A 16,703-nucleotide genomic window follows, 5' to 3' on the forward strand; every position below is an offset into this window, starting at 1 on the left:
AGACCTTCAAGCTCTGATTAGCCTCAACATTTGAAACTGTGTGAATAAGGGATTGTACAGAATCAGATAAAGGGATAGTATGAACCAGTTCTATTGTATTCCTGTCTAAGATAATGAGAGAAGGTGGTGTCAGTAATTGAGGATCCAGTTAAATTAATCTTGTGATCAAATTGGCCAATTGTCATGATACAACAGGCCCAACTCTGACGTGAGGTAATGGTCACTTTGTGGATAAAAGTAGAGGTTCTGAAGGTCTTCCTTGCGAGCCAAATACTGAAAACTCCCGAGGCTGAGTTCCAAGGAAATTACTGTCAGAGAAGGAGCCAGACTCCCGAGTTCCACAATAATTCCTGTGAAAGGAGCCAGAGAGGGTTACGCTTCTATGGACCAATCACCCACACAAAGTTGTAAAAGTCAATATCTTAAAGTTGTTCAGTAAAACTTTTTCATTCAATAAACTTCTTTTAAAATTTACTATCCAGAGAATTCTGCCTTTACCACAAAGAGGGCAGGGAACAGGCTACAGATGAATTAAAGAGAAACCATTTGGGTCTAGAACGTTGTGAACATCCTTTTACTCTGGTTGTCTTTGATCCTCAAGTCATTTTCTGTTTGTTTTTAACCAAGTTCTGTTTCATTAATAAACTTTCATCAGTAAAGGTGTTTGATTGTTCTGGACTTTTCCTGCTGAGATTGATGCACTTTCGGGAAAGTGGGTGAGAGGGGTTGGCAGGCTCTTTAACAGAAAGTGAGTCCCTCTAAGGTAATTGGCAAAGGGGCCAGAGGGGGAGATGAGATTTTATTTTATTTTTTGACACAGTGAGTTGTTCTGATCTGCCTGAAAGCAGATTCAATAGAATCTTTCCAAAGGGTAAAGACTTGAAAGGGAAGAATTTGCAGGGCTGTGGGGACAGATCAGAGTGGTAGGATGAATCAGACAGTCCTTTCAAAGAGATAGCAGGGGCACGATGGGCTGAATGGACTCCTCCTGCAGCCTGTCAATCTCAGCCTCCTGCTTTTGTGCAGGTTAGAAGGGACAGATTTCAGTGCAGCCTCTTCCCTGTATCTGTATTTAAAGAGACAGGTTTCTCTTTAGCTCTGAGAGACAGATATAACAATTGGTTGGAGGCCCATTTCCCAGTCAGTCCTCCAGCATCTTCCTGTCTCTCTATTAGTGCGACGCCCAGGGCAGTTTCCCAACTGGGGCGTAGGCCCCATTATTCTCAGCTAAATTCAGCCCTCAGCTCCGTCACCTGGCTGTCATTGACACTAGCAACAGAGAGACAGAAAGGTGTCCCAGGCTCAAATGGGAAATCAAAACTCGGGGCTTTAAATGAACTGTTAGGATCTCTGTAACGATCAACAATTTAAAAAAAAGAATTCTAAGCCCAGTGAGTAAATTAAAGAATCACACAACAAAACTTCAAGTTTCTGGCGTTTATTCCAACAAACTGGAAGCAACAATGACTAAACACTTTTTTATAGGGAACATTGCTCTTAAATGTTTGTAATATTTATTAATGATCTGGATGAGGGTATAGTTGGGTGGATTAGCAAATTTGCTGATGACACCAAAGTCGGTGGTGTGGTAGACAGTGAGGAAGGGTGTCGTAGTTTGCAGGAAGACTTAGACAGGTTGCAAAGTTGGGCCGAGAGGTGGCGGATGGAGTTTAATGCGGAGAAGTGTGAGGTAATTCACTTTGGTAGGAATAACAGATGTGTTGAGTATAGGGCTAACGGGAGGACTTTGAATAGTGTGGAGGAGCAGAGGGATCTAGGTGTATGTGTGCATAGATCCCTGAAAGTTGGGAATCAAGTAGATAAGGTTGTTAAGAAGGCATATGGTGTCTTGGCGTTTATTGGTAGGGGGATTGAATTTAGGAGTCGTAGCGTTATGTTGCAACTGTACACAACTCTGGTGCGGCCGCACTTGGAGTACTGTGTGCAGTTCTGGTCCCCACATTACAGGAAGGATGTGGAGGCTTTGGAGAGGGTGCAGAGGAGGTTTACCAGGATGTTGCCTGGTATGGAGGGGAGATCCTATGAGGAGAGGCTGAGGGATTTGGGATTGTTTTCGCTGGAAAGGCGGCGGCTAAGAGGGGATCTTATTGAAACATATAAGATGATTAGAGGTTTAGATAGGGTGGATAGTGATAGCCTTTTTCCTCTGATGGAGAAATCCAGCACGAGGGGGCATGGCTTTAAATTGAGGGGGGGTAGTTATAGAACCGATGTCAGGGGTAGGTTCTTTACCCAGAGGGTGGTGAGGGATTGGAATGCCCTGCCAGCATCAGTAGTAAATGCGCCTAGTTTGGGGGCGTTTAAGAGATCCGTAGATAGGTTCATGGACGAAAAGAAATTGGTTTAGGTTGGAGGGTCACAGTTTTTTTTTTTTAACTGGTCGGTGCAACATCGTGGGCCGAAGGGCCTGTTCTGCGCTGTAATGTTCTATGTTCTATGTTCTATGTTCTAAACTTAAAATTAAACTTTGCCCTTTTACTCTTAACACCATTAAATATCCCACTCAACCGTTATATTTTATTCTGCCTTGGAATGTTGACACTCTTTCTCCAAAAACCAGTCCAAAGTGATTCTTTACTCCTCAAGGGTTTATTTCCATTGTTTTCCTTTTCCAGTCTGGCAACCTTTAATCCCAGAACTGTCCTTCACAGTGATGGTTCTCCTGGACATTTTCCCACTAACACAAGCAAGGCGAATCTTCCAGCCTTGTTTCACAATCCTCAGGAATCTGTGACCAACATTCGACATCGGAGCAGATGTAGGTCATTTGGCCCTTTGAGTCTGCTCCACCATTTATTTAGGTCATGGCTGATCTGTTTGTGTGGAGTTCCACATTCTCGTTCTACACCCGATATTTTTGATGCCCTTATCCAACAAGAATTGGGATAAAGGCAAAATTCTGCTGTTGTTGGAATGTGAAACAGAAACAGAAAATGCTGGACAATCTCAGCAAGTCTGACAGCATCTGCAGAGAGAGAATAGAGACAACATTTTGAGTCAGGATGACCCTTTGTCAGAGCTGAAGACAAGGAAAATCGGACATAATTTATACTGTGAGGGTCAAGAATTGGGAAGCAATCTATTAAACCTCCTCTGAACCACTTTCAATGCATTTGTATCATTTCTTAAATAGGAGACAAAGCTGCACCCAGTATTCAAGATGCAGTCTCCGTAATGCCCTGTATAACTGAAGCATAGTAAGAAGTTAAATGGGATTATATTCATTGGAGTTTAGGAGGTTGAGGGGAGATCTGATAGAGACTTACAAGATAATGAACGGCTTAGATAGGATGGACGTAGGGAAGTTGTTTCCATTAGCAGGGGAGACTAGGACGCGGGGGCACAGCCTTAGAATAAAAGGGAGTCACTTTAGAACAGAGATGAGGAGAAATTTCTTCAGCCAGAGAGTGGTAGGTCTGTGGAATTCATTGCCACAGAGGGCTGTGGAGGCCGAGACGTTGAGCGTCTTCAAGACAGAAATGGATAAATTCTTGATTTCTCGAGGAATTAAGGGCTATGGGGAGAGAGCGGGTAAATGGAGTTGAAATCAACCATGATTGAATGGTGGAGTGGACTCGATGGGCCGAATGGCCTTACTTCCGCTCCTATGTCTTATGGTCTTATGGTCTTAAACAACACAGGTTAAAGTCCAACAGGTTTATCTGGTAGCAAATAAACCTGTTGGACTTTAACCTGGTGTTGTTAAACTTCTTACTGTGTTTACCCCAGTCCAACGTCGGCATCTCCATATCATAACTAAAGCAGAACATCTTTACTCCTGTGTTCAATTTCTCTCATAATAAAGGATAACATTCCATTTGTAAGAACTTTGATTTATTTGAACTAAGATTTATGGGGGTTCTCTTGTTTACAATAACCTCCCTCATCGTAAATCACACCAGGTTCCAGTGTCTTAACCATGTGGCAAGAAAGAATACTTTAAATCGTGAATTCAGAAAGTTTATTAATCATTAAAAATGTAACAAGTCAGAAAGATAAAACAGAGTGTTGATTAACAGTGAATAGAGAAAGAATAGAAAAATGTTGAAAGCCCATCTTAGCCAATTCCCATAAATCTTCAATTATAAACTAAAATAGACATGAGTTTTCAGATGATTTGAAAAGAAATGAATTGTCTGCTGAAAGGGTTAACTTTTCTTCAGAACCTAAAGGGATGGGGAGTGAGCAGAAAAAAATTGGCACACAATAATACCACTTTACACAAGTAAAAAAATCAAAACAAACTCGATTGTAAACTTCAGCTCTTCATTTTTTTGTTATATTCCATAACCTAATTATTTTAATTTGATCAGTTTTTTTAGGGATGGATAACTTCTGTTCTTCATAAACTGCTTCACTCATTTTGTTGATTCTACATGGGCTCGGAGAATCAGAACCCAGACTTTATCATCCTTATCCTTTTTCCCCTTTTGCCACCACTCCCTCTGTTTTGCAGGAAGGTCGTAGGGATTCCAATCAGAACTAATCATTTTATCATAAAAGTTAAATACTGCGGATGCTGGAATCTGAAACAAAAACAGAAAATGCTGGAAAATCTCAGCAGGTCTGACAGTATCTGAGGAGACAGAATAGAGCCAATGTTTAAAGTATGGATGACACTTCATAAGAGCGGTTATGAAGTGTCTTCCAGACTCGAAACGTTGGCTGTATTCTCTAATAATTTTATCGATACGTTTCTTGTTCTTAGTTTCCAATTAGCAGGTAAGAGACCTGTCCAGTCCTCACTCGAGCTCTGATTTTTTCACTGGCCATGCTTGGGTCAGTTTATAACCATTAGAATCTACTCTCAGAGGTCTGCTTTTCAGTCCAGTGCTATTTGGAGTATACCATTACTTCACTGACTAACGGGTCACAAGTCCCTCAAAGTTCTTATCACAAATTTGGGATAAAATAATTTAAACAATGCCTGAGAATGCTTTTTAACTTCTTAACCAACTATCTCCCACTGTTTGTTGATTGGTCAGACCTTCTCTTCACAGATTCGGGTATCTCAGCCACTGAACACCAGTCGGTCCTGGAATAAGTTTAATTCTAACTCATTCTGAGTAAATATTCTCACCAGGTCCTCTGTTGGGCACTAAGCAGCTTTAATGGTCCGTGATTGCAGAAACTGAGCAGTCACAGGAATGTGGTCAAGATAGTCCAGTCCCATAATGCCTCACATTCAATCTGCAGTCCTTCAATTATAACAGAATATGTGGCTGTATGTAGCTGCCTCGACCATGGTCAACCCCAACACTGCCTTCCTGAACTGTTACAATGCCTGAGGTGTACGTACTCCCACAGTGCTGTTAGGGAGGGATTACCAGCTACATATTCCAGACTTTCACTGGACTGTAGATGGATACCAGATTGACATATTCCATTCAACCACTCCCAAGGTGAGTTATTCCAATTCCTTTATTGTCCAGGACAATATATTCACAATATCATTAAAACAGGAATTAAACATTCCCATTTGGTTTCAGGTTCTAACATATTCTGTTAGTCAATGTCAGGCTGGGGTTGTTTCCCTTGGAGCAAAGGAGGTTGAGGGGAGATTTGATAGAGGTGGACAAGATTCTGACAGGTTTAGATAAGGTGGACAAAGAAAAGCTGTTCCCATTAGCTGAAGGGACAAGGACAAGGGGGACACAGATTTAAAGTTTCAGGTGAGAGATGTAGGGAGGGATGTGAGGAAGAAAATGTTGATGCAGCGAATGGTAATGACCTGGAACTCGCTGCCTATGAGGGTGGAGGAAGTGGAGACAATAAACAATTACAAAGGAAATTGGATGGGCATCTGGGGGAGTTTCAAACAGAAATGCTGACTAAATATCTCTGAACTTCCTAACATCCTGTCACTCTGTGATCCTTGTGAAATTTGAAACCAGGTATTCACAACAAGACTCAAAGAGCATCAGCCCACTGGAGGGAAAGTCATGAGACCGGCCAGTCCAGCAGAAAGAAACCCTCTGACCCTCCCCATTGACCAACTGTGAGAATGAACAAAATGCAGTCCTGGATGTAACTGAGAGCAGAAACAATAACAGCAGAATCCAACCCCTGTGCACTTGTTGGTGCCTCAGCAGCCGTGATGAAATTCTGAACACTTTTTATACACTGAGCAGGTGGACAGTTTCTCCCCAGTGTAACTTCACTGATGTGGTTGGATAACTGAGTGAATTCCTTCCCACACTCAGAGCAGGTGAATGGTCTCTCCCCAGTGTGAACTCGCTGGTGTCTCTGCAGGTGGGATGACTGAGTGAATCTCTTCCCGCACTGAGAGCAGGTGAACGGCCTCTCTCCAGTGTGAACTCGCTGGTGTTTCTGCTGGGTGGATAACTGACTGAAACCCTTCCCACACTGAGAGCAGGTAAATGGTCTCTCCCCAGTGTGAACTCGCTGGTGTCTCCGCAGGACGGATGACCGAGTGAATCCCTTCCCACACTGAGAGCAGGTGAATGGCCTCTCCCCAGTGTGAACTCGCTGGTGTGTCCGCAGGTCGGATGAACGAGTAAATCCCTTCCCACACTGAGAGCAGGTGAATGGCCTCTCCCCGGTGTGAATGTGCTGATGTGTCCGCAGGTCGGATGACCGAGTGAATCTCTTCCCACAACGAGAGCAGATGAATGGCCTCTCCCCAGTGTGAACTCGCTGGTGTATCTGCAGGTTGGAAAACTGACTGAACCCCTTCCCACACCGAGAGCAGATAAACAGCCTCTCCCCAGTGTGAATTCGCTGGTGTCTCTGCAAAGTGGATAACACAGTGAATCCCTTTCCACACTGAGAGCAGGTGAACGGCCTCTCTCCGGTGTGAACTCGCTTGTGTGACTGCAAGCTGGGCAACAGAGCAAATCCCTCCCCACACTGAGAGCAGATGAATGGCCGCTCCCCAGTGTGGCTGCGCCGATGAGCATCCAGCAGAGAGGGGGCTCTGTATCTCTTTCCACAGTCTGCACATTTCCATGGTTTCTCCATGGTGCAGGTGTCCTTGCCTCTCCCTTGGGTGGCCAATCAGTTGACGCCTTGTCCACACACAGAACGCGGGGACAGTCTCTCCCTGCTGTGAATGGTGATATTTATTCAGGCTGTGTAACTGGTGAAAGCTCTTTAGTCAGTGCTCTGGAACACTCTCACTCGGGTGTGGCAGGGTGTTGCTGCTTTTCCACTCACTGATGGCCGAAGTCTTTTCAAATCCAAGTGGAAGCTTTAATCTGAAGCTCAGTGGCCAACTTCCGCATTGAGACGTCACAATGGAGCGCTGCCTGAATCAGCCAATAGGAATTACTCGGCTCCGCAGTGACGTTGCGGGGTTCCATGGCGCAGGCCCGGCTCGCGGACCCGGGAGCCCCACCCATTGTTCCCCCTCCCCCTGCACCTCCTCCAGCCAAGGTTTCCAGGCAACCGGCTGGCGGCTCCGGCCAGAGCGAGAAGCCGCTCGGTGATCTCCCCCTCCCCCCTCTCTCTGCAGCGGCTGCTGCTCCAAAAAGAGATCGAGAGCGGACCGCTGGCGGCAGCCGCACTGCGCCTGCTCCGGACAGCTGGGCTCAGCAGCGCTCTCTGCGCCTGCTCCGGACAGCTGGGCTCAGCATCGCTCTCTGCGCCTGCTCCGGACAGCTCGGCTCAGCAGCGCTCTCTGCGCCTGCTCCGGACAGCTCGGCTCAGCAGCGCTCTCTGCGCCTGCTCCGGACAGCTCGGCTCAGCAGCGCTCTCTGCGCCTGCTCCGGACAGCTCGGCTCAGCAGCGCTCTCTGCGCCTGCTCCGGACAGCTCGGCTCAGCAGCGCTCTCTGCGCCTGCTCCGGACAGCTCGGCTCAGCAGCACTCTCTGCGCCTGCGTGCTGGGCTGCCAGCTGAGGGAGTGGGGGAGGGGACTTTGCAAAATCTCTTCCCATCATTTTCTTCCAAGTCCCGCAGTTTGGTTTGAAACAGAACAGCTTCTGTTTGTAGCTTCACCACAGACTCAAACTTCACACACAGACTCAAACTTCACACACAGACTCAAACTTCACACACAGACTCCAACTTCACACACAGACTCAAACTTCACACACAGACTCAAACTTCACCACAGACTCCAACTTCACCACAGACTCAAACTTCACACACAGACTCCAACTTCACACACAGACTCAAACTTCACACACAGACTCCAACTTCACACACAGACTCAAACTTCACCACAGACTCCAACTTCACCACAGACTCAAACTTCACACACAGACTCAAACTTCACACACAGACTCAAACTTCACACACAGACTCCAACTTCACCACAGACTCAAACTTCACACACAGACTCAAACTTCACACACAGACTCAAACTTCACCACAGACTCAAACTTCACCACAGACTCAAACTTCACCACAGACTCAAACTTCACCACAGACTCAAACTTCACCACAGACTCAAACTTCACCACACACTCAAACTTCACACACAGACTCAAACTTCACACACAGACTCAAACTTCACCACAGACTCAAACTTCACACACAGACTCAAACTTCATCCTCTGGACAACATCGGATTTCTCATTTGATGTTTTTAAGTTTCCTTTGTACTTTGATTTCTGTTCGGGCTGTTCCCCCTCCTTTTTGGGGAGCTGCCCCTTTTACTTTGTCCTGATTTAATCTGAGTTTGTTTACTTGGTTTGACCTAAAAAGAGGACAACATCTGTGAGGAAAACACTTTCTTTCCCCCCCTGGGAAATACAGAGACAGAGAAATTCTCTGGAACTGGAATTAGAGCTAAATATACTGAGGGGGGAAATGTTTGTGAATTTGTGGAACCTGTTTTTATTGTCTGAGCTTTTTAAAGTGTAATTTATCTTGTCTATTCAAATACTGTTTCTTAATGAATGATTCAGTGATGTTAATTTTAGATTAATTTTGAAAGTAAAAATGTTTAAAAATGAAACATTGTCTTTTAGTTTATTCTATTGTGATTTGTGGGAATTTGTTTATTATAAGGTGACCATGAGGATCGTAACAATATTGATATGTCTGGTTTTTGTATATGCTGCATATGATGTGGAGATGCCGGTGTTGGACTGGGGTGGGCACAGTAAGAAGTCTCACAACACCTGGTTAAAGTCCAACAGGTTTATTTGGAATCATGAGCTTTCAGAGCGCTGTTCCTTCTCACCTGATGTTGTGAGACTTCTTACTATATGGTGCATATTAGGTATGTTATTTATGGATTTGTATTACAGTTGATGTTGTTTAATTCCAGAATAGTATTGTAACTACTCTGTATATTTTCCAGTCAAAGAGTCATCAGAGCAGAAGATAAATCAATTCAGCAGCTTGAGTCCGTGCCAAGTCTCTGTCGGGGAATCCACTCAGTGCCATTTTTCCTCGATATCCCTGTTCCCCAGTACATTTAATTCCTTCAAGTGCCCGACCAATTTTATTTTGAAATCACTGGTCGTCTCCACTTCCACCACTCTCATTGTCAGTGAGTTCCAGAACATGATTGCTTGCTCCCTAAGTCAAGTTCTTCCGCACCCATCTGTATCTCTAATCATGTAATAGAGTGCTGAATATTGCATACATTTTTAGTCCACTAAATATGCAAATTTTTTATATTCTTAGACACAAGCCTGTGTGAAGATTTCAGGAATATGTGTCCTGTACATGAAACAGTCAGCACAGATCTGTCGATTAGGATGAATCAGCACCCTCAGGACAATGTCTATTTCAGGTCCAGCAAAAAGTGAGAATGGAGGGAGAGTGTTTGGGATGGAGATTTACAAATTTTCAAGAATGAGAGGAAAGAATGTTTCACAGAAACTAGAATTGTCTGTTCTGAGTTTTTATCCTGGACTGGCAGCAATGATTTTTGTGAATTTCTTTCACAGGCTATTAGAAGGGGAGAATTTACAGACACAAATCTCAACAAACATGACGTTAGGATCTGACAGAGTCACCCAATTATTCAGGATCTGAATACCATCGGCATTTGAAACTAGAGTAGGAAATGTTTGTCTGTCCCTTCAAACTGTTTAAACATCAGTGTGACTGGAAAATCACTGAGACACAGACACTCGAGTGAGAGTATTCCAGTGAACTGACTGTGGAAAGAGCTTTAACCAGTTACACAGCCTGGAAAAGATTGAAGGATTCACAGTGAGGAGAGAGACCATGTATGTGTTATCTGTGGGGTCAAACCTTCATCTGAACCTGGAGATGTACAAAGACACTCAGACCATGGAAATGTAGGGACTGTGGGAAGAGATTCAATTGTCCCTCGAAGCTGGAAACCCTTCGATGCAGCCACACTGTGGAATTACCGTTCACCTGCTCTGAGTTTGGAAGGGGATTTCGTGATTCATCCACCCTGAGGAATCACCAGCGACTTCACATCAGGGAGAGGCCATTCACCTGCTCTGAGTGTGGGAAGAAATTCAGCGATTCGTCTGCCCTGCTGACACACCAGCGGGTTCACAATGGGGAGAGACCATTCACCTGTTGTGTGTGTGGAAAGGGATTCACTCAGTCATCTACCCTGCAGAACCACCAGCGATTTCACACGGGTGAGGGACTGTTCCCCTGCTCAGAGCGTGGGGAGGGATTCACTCACTCATCCCTCCCGCTGACAAACCAACGCATTCACACTGGGCTGAGGCCATTCATCTGCTCCGAGTGTGGGAAGGGATTCACTCAATTATCTAGTCTGCTGAGACACAAACAAAGAACGAAGAACAAAGAACAGTACAACACAGGAAACAGGCCCTTCGGCCCTCCAAGCCTGTGCCGCTCCTTGGTCTAACTAGACCAATCGTTTGAATCCCTCCATTCCCAGGCTGCTCTTGTGACTATCCAGGTAAGTCTTAAACGATGTCAGCGTGCCTGCCTCCACCACCCTACTTGGCAGCGCATTCCAGGCCCCCACCACCCTCTGTGTAAAAAACATCCCTCTAATATCTGAGTTATACTTCGCCCCTCTCACCTTGAGCCCGTGACCCCTCGTGATCGTCACCTCCGACCTGGGAAAAAGCTTCCCACTGTTCACCCTATCTATCCCCTCCATAATCTTGTACACCTCTATTAGATCTCCCCTCATTCTCCGTCTTTCCAGGGAGAACAAGCCCAGTTTACCCAATCTCTCCTCATAGCTAAGACCCTCCATACCAGGCAACATCCTGGTAAACCTTCTCTGCACTCTCTCTAACGCCTCCACGTCCTTCTGGTAGTGCGGCGACCAGAACTGGACGCAGTACTCCAAATGTGGCCGAACCAGCGTTCTATACAGCTGCATCATCAGACTCCAGCTTTTATACTCTATACTCCGTCCTATAAAGGCAAGCATACCATATGCCTTCTTCACCACCTTCTCCACCTGTGTTGCCACCTTCAAGGATTTGTGGACTTGCACACTTAGGTCCCTCTGTGTTTCTATACTCCTGATGACTCTGCCATTTATTGTATAACTCCTCCCTACATTATTTCTTCCAAAATGCATCACTTCGCATTTATCCGGATTAAACTCCATCTGCCACCTCTCCGCCCAATTTTCCAGCCTATCTATATCTTGCTGTATTGCCCGACAATGCTCTTCGCTATCCGCAAGTCCAGCCATCTTCGTGTCATCCGCAAACTTGCTGATTACACCAGTTACACCTTCTTCCAAATCATTTATATATATCACAAATAGCAGAGGTCCCAGTACAGAGCCCTGCGGAACACCACTGGTCACAGACCTCCAGCCGGAAAAAGACCCTTCGACCACTACCCTCTGTCTCCTATGGCCAAGCCAGTTCTCCACCCATCTAGCCACTTCTCCTTGTATCCCATGAGCCTTAACCTTCTTAACCAACCTGCCATGTGGGACTTTGTCAAATGCCTTACTGAAATCCATATAGACGACATCCACGGCCCTTCCTTCATCAACCGTTTTTGTCACTTCCTCAAAAAACTCCACCAAATTTGTACGGCACGACCTCCCTCTTACAAAACCATGCTGTCTGTCACTAATGAGATTGTTCCATTCTAAATGCACATACATCCTGTCTCTAAGAATCCTCTCCAACAACTTCCCTACCACGGACGTCAAGCTCACCGGCCTATAATTTCCTGGGTTATCCCTGCTACCCTTCTTAAACAATGGGACCACATTCGCTATCCTCCAATCCTCAGGGACCTCACCCGTGTCCAAAGAAGCGACAAAGATTTCCGTCAGAGGCCCAGCAATTTCACCTCTCGTCTCCCTGAGCAGTCGAGGATAGATGCCATCAGGCCCTGGGGCTTTGTCAGTTTTAATGTTCCCTAAAAAACCTAACACTTCCTCTCTTGTAATGGAGATTTTCTCTAACGGGTCAACACCTCCCTCCGAGACACTCCCGGTTAACACGCCCCTCTCCTTCGTGAATACCGATGCAAAGTATTCATTTAGGATCTCCCCTATTCCCTTGGGTTCTAAGCATAATTCCCCTCCTTTGTCCCTGAGAGGTCCAATTTTCTCCCTGACAACTCTTTTGTTCCTAACGTATGAATAGAATGCCTTAGGATTCTCCTTAATCCTGCCTGCCAAGAACATCTTGTGACCTCTTTTTGCCCTTCTAACTCCCCGTTTGAGATCTTTCCTACTCTCTCTGTATTCCTCCAGAGCTCCATCTGTTTTCAATTGCCTGGACTTAACGTACGCCTCCCTTTTCATTTTAATCAGATCCTCAATTTCCCTGGTTATCCACGGCTCTCGAATCCTACCTTTCCTATCTTTCCTTTTTACAGGCACATGCCTATCCTGCAGCCTTATCAATAGTTCCTTAAAAGACTCCCACATGCCAGACGCGGACTTACCCTCGAACATCCTCTCCCAATCAACATCCACCAATTCCTGCCTAATCCGGCTATAGTCAGCCTTCCCCCAATTTAGCACCCTGCCCATAGGACAGCACTCATCCTTGTCCATGACTATCCTAAAGTTAACAGAGTTGTGGTCACTATTTGCCACATGTTCCCCTACCGAAACTTTGACGACCTGACCGGGCTCATTTCCCAGAACTAGGTCCAGTATAGCCCCCTCTCTAGTCGGGCTATCTACATACTGTTCCAAAGAACCTTCCAGTACGCATTTTACAAATTCCTCCCCATCCGGTCCCCCAGCTCTCAGCACTTTCCAGTCTGTGCCAGGGAAATTAAAGTCCCCCACTACAACAACCCTATGTTTTCTGCACCTATCCAGAATCTCCTGACATATCCTCTCCTCCACTTCCCGTGGGCTGTTGGGTGGTCTGTAGTACACCCCCAGCATAGTGATGCACCCTTCCTGTTTCTGAGTTCCACCCACAGCGACTCAGTACATGACCCCTCTAAGTTGTCTACCCTCTGCACCGCGGTAATATGCTCCTTAACTAATATCGCTACTCCCCCACCTTTTTTAGCCCCTCCTCTGTCTCGCCTAAAACACTTATACCCCAGAATATTCAGCTGCCAGTCCTGTCCTTCTTTTAACCAAGTTTCCGTCACCGCAACCACATCCAAATTCCGCACAAGCATTAAGGCCCTAAGTTCGTCTGTTTTACCCGTTACACTCCTCGCATTGAAGCAGATGCACTCCAGACCTCCAGGCCCAGTCAGGTCCTCCTCCTCCAGAGTGCTCGTCTTCTTAGCTAGCCTTGCCCTGGCCCCCAGCTCGACCCCAGCCTCAGTATTTACTGACCTCCTGTTTTGTTCCCCACCCCCCTGCCACACTAGTTTAAATCCTGCCGAAACACTCTAGCAAAACTCCCAGCCAGGATATTTGCTCCCTTCCAGTTAAGGTGTAACCCATCCTTTCTGTACAGTTGCCATCCTGACTTGAAGATTTCCCAGTTATCTATGAATTTAAAACCCTCCCTCTTGCACCAGTCCTTTAGCCACGCGTTCAACTGTAGAATCTCCCTGTTCCGAGCCTCACTTGCACTAGGCACCGGGAGCAGTCCAGATATTGCTACCCTGGAGGTCTTACTTTTTAGCCTAGCACCCAACTCCCTGAATTTCTCTCGTATGACCCCCCTGCTCTTCCTACCTACATCATTTCCCCCAATGTGTACAATCACATCCGTTTGACTACCTTCCTTTTTAAATATGCTTCCTACCCTCTCGGAGACATCCAGTACCCCGGCACCAGGGAGGCAGACTACCATCCTGGATTCTCGTTCAGTCCCACAGAAGCGCCTGTCCGTGCCTCTAACCATTGCGTCCCCCACAACTATCGCTCTCCTAAACCCCTTCTTTCCCTTCCGGACCCCTGAGCCTGTCTCCGTGGAGGCGATCTGGTCCTCGTGGCTTACCCCTGGAGGGTCATCCCCCTCCACAGAATCCAAAACAAGATACCTATTTTGGAGGGGGACAACCACAGGGGATCCCTCCACAGACTGCTCACTCCCTTCCCTTCTCCCATCTGTTGCCGATTCCTTTCTTTTATGGGAGACTGCCACTGGGGTACTTTCTGGCACATCACCCTTCTGACTATTACCCCTCCTAACTGTGACCCACGTGTCTTCCTTCCGAGACCCTGGTGTCACTACCTGACTATAACTTTTATCTATTACTCTCTCATTTTCCCTAACTAAACTGAGTTCATCGAGCCTCAGCTCCAGCTCCCTTACACGATCCTTCAGGAGATGCAGTTCCACACATGTGGCACAGATATGGACTTCCGGGAGGCAAGTAGTCTCCAGGAACTCCCACATCTCACACCGAATGCAGTATACTGGCCTCCCACTCATACCAGCCATGTCCTTTTTAGTTTTGTGGATAAAACAAAAAGGGGGTGTAACCGAAGAAAAACAAACAAACAACCTTCCTCGCTGAAGCCCTGTGAGCCAAAGCCCTTTTAGCTCTCACTCTGTCCCCTGCTCACTCCGCTGCCCGCTAACGACGCTGCCCGCTCAAAGGTGCGGCCTACTTTTAAACCCTCCAAAACCTTCCCAGGCTGCTGCTGGGCCTATTTCCTGTTTAGAAAAAAAACCTCCGATTTTTTTCACTAATTTAACTGAAAAAATAATTAAATAAATTAGTGCACACACAAGCTCCCTTACCCTCAGCCTGCTCCTGTGGAACAATGAGACAGTCATTCTGTCTCTCTCTCGGTTTAACTCTCTTTCCTTCGAACTCAATGTCGGTATATTTCTTTAGGTAGATCTTTCCCCGAATTAAGGTGAAAAATGAAGCAAATAATTTGACGCCTGTCGAATACACAAGTACTGAGTGCCCAGTGCAAGAGGATAATTAATAGATACCGTTTTAAGTACACCGGGAAAATGTAATCACCCAACTCAGAATTGAGATGCGGTTCGACTGGGAATACATTGATTTCAGTCAGTCAATATTATTAACCCAGCAACTTCAACATGTGACAACTCTGAGTCTGCCTTTGATATTTGATCACTTTTGAAAGGTGTGGTCTGTCACAGTTAACTGATCTGGAGCATTTAAAATACAGATTGATGACCTTGTTCTCCTGAGAGATCTGCGGGTTTGTGTGAATGGGATCGGGGAATGATTGGACTTGATCTGATAGTAATATGAGTAAAAATATCTCAAATTTACCAACAGTGACAATTATTGACCTCAGTGAGGGAAAACACTCAGGTGGGGCTGTATTGTCACGTTCACTATGGGTAACATTTCTCTGATTTTTGATCCCATGTGTTGTCCTGACAGTGAACCATTGATTATCGACCTGTGCCAGTTTTTGTATGAGGCCCGCGGGAGCCTCATTCACTGTGGGTCTGAGTGCACAGTAATACACGGCGTTGTCTGCCATCTTCAAATCTTTCATGGACAAGTGAAAAGTGCTTTGTTTAAGGTTGAGATTCTCATTGAAGTGTTCAAAGCCGGGAGCCGTATCGGTAAACCCATAACTAGCGGCTCTGAGCAGATACTGAGGAGCTCGGTGTGGATACTGGCGATACCAGAACAGGTAATGTTGTGTAGCTGAACTCGATGCAAAGTAACTGCAGGGTATTGCTGAATCTTCACCCTCTGCTGCTTCACAACTGGTTCTGACTGGGACACTGAGTCACCGTTACTCATCTCATGGCCCAAAAGTTAAAATTCTAAATTGGGGCAAGGCGAATTTTGATGGTATCAGGCAGGAACTTTCAAAAGTTAATTGGAGGAGTCTGTGGGAAGGCAAAGGGACGTCTGGTAAGTGGCAAGCTTTCAAAAGTGTGTTAATCAGGGTTCAGGGTAAGCACAGTCCTCTTAGAGTGAAGAGCAAGGCTGGTAGACGGAGGGAACCCTGGATGACTCTGGATATTGAGGCCCTGGTCAAGAAGAAGAAAGGGGCACATGACATGCATAGGCACTGGGATCAAGTGAATCCCTTGAAGAGTATAGGGGGTACAGGAGTAGAGTTAAGAGAGAAATCAGGAGGGCAAAAAAGGGACACGAGATTGTTTTGGCAGATAAGGCAAAGGAGAATCCAAAGAGCTTCTAAAAATACATAAAAGGCAAAGGAGTAACAAGGGAGAGAGTAGAGCTTTTTAAGGATCAACAAGAACATCTATGTGCCGATCCACAGGGATGGGTGAGATCCTAAATGAGTATTTCTCATCAGTATTTACTGTTGAGAAAAGCATGGATGTTAGTGAACTTGGGGAAATAAATAGTGATGTCTTGAGGAGTGTACATATTACAGAGAAAGAGATGCTGGAAGTCTTAAAGCGCATCAAGGTAGATAAATCCC

The 16,703-nt window shown here is 45.8% G+C and overlaps 1 protein-coding gene across 1 annotated transcript in view; it reads right to left on the reverse strand.

Moving 5' to 3' along the window:
* The window catches only part of LOC144482705 (uncharacterized), a 34,737-nt gene that overhangs the window by 9,160 nt on the left and 8,874 nt on the right, over nucleotides 1-16,703 (reverse strand). Inside the window, exons 3-4 of the mRNA XM_078201547.1 lie at nucleotides 15,696-15,949; nucleotides 6,200-6,891 (exon numbers count right to left, since the gene is read on the reverse strand). Coding sequence (XP_078057673.1) covers nucleotides 6,200-6,891; nucleotides 15,696-15,949 — 946 coding nt within the window. The remainder of the gene's footprint in view (nucleotides 1-6,199; nucleotides 6,892-15,695; nucleotides 15,950-16,703) is intronic.

This window comes from Mustelus asterias, unplaced genomic scaffold, assembly GCF_964213995.1.
Source record: "Mustelus asterias unplaced genomic scaffold, sMusAst1.hap1.1 HAP1_SCAFFOLD_42, whole genome shotgun sequence".
Classification (NCBI taxonomy): domain Eukaryota; kingdom Metazoa; phylum Chordata; class Chondrichthyes; order Carcharhiniformes; family Triakidae; genus Mustelus; species Mustelus asterias.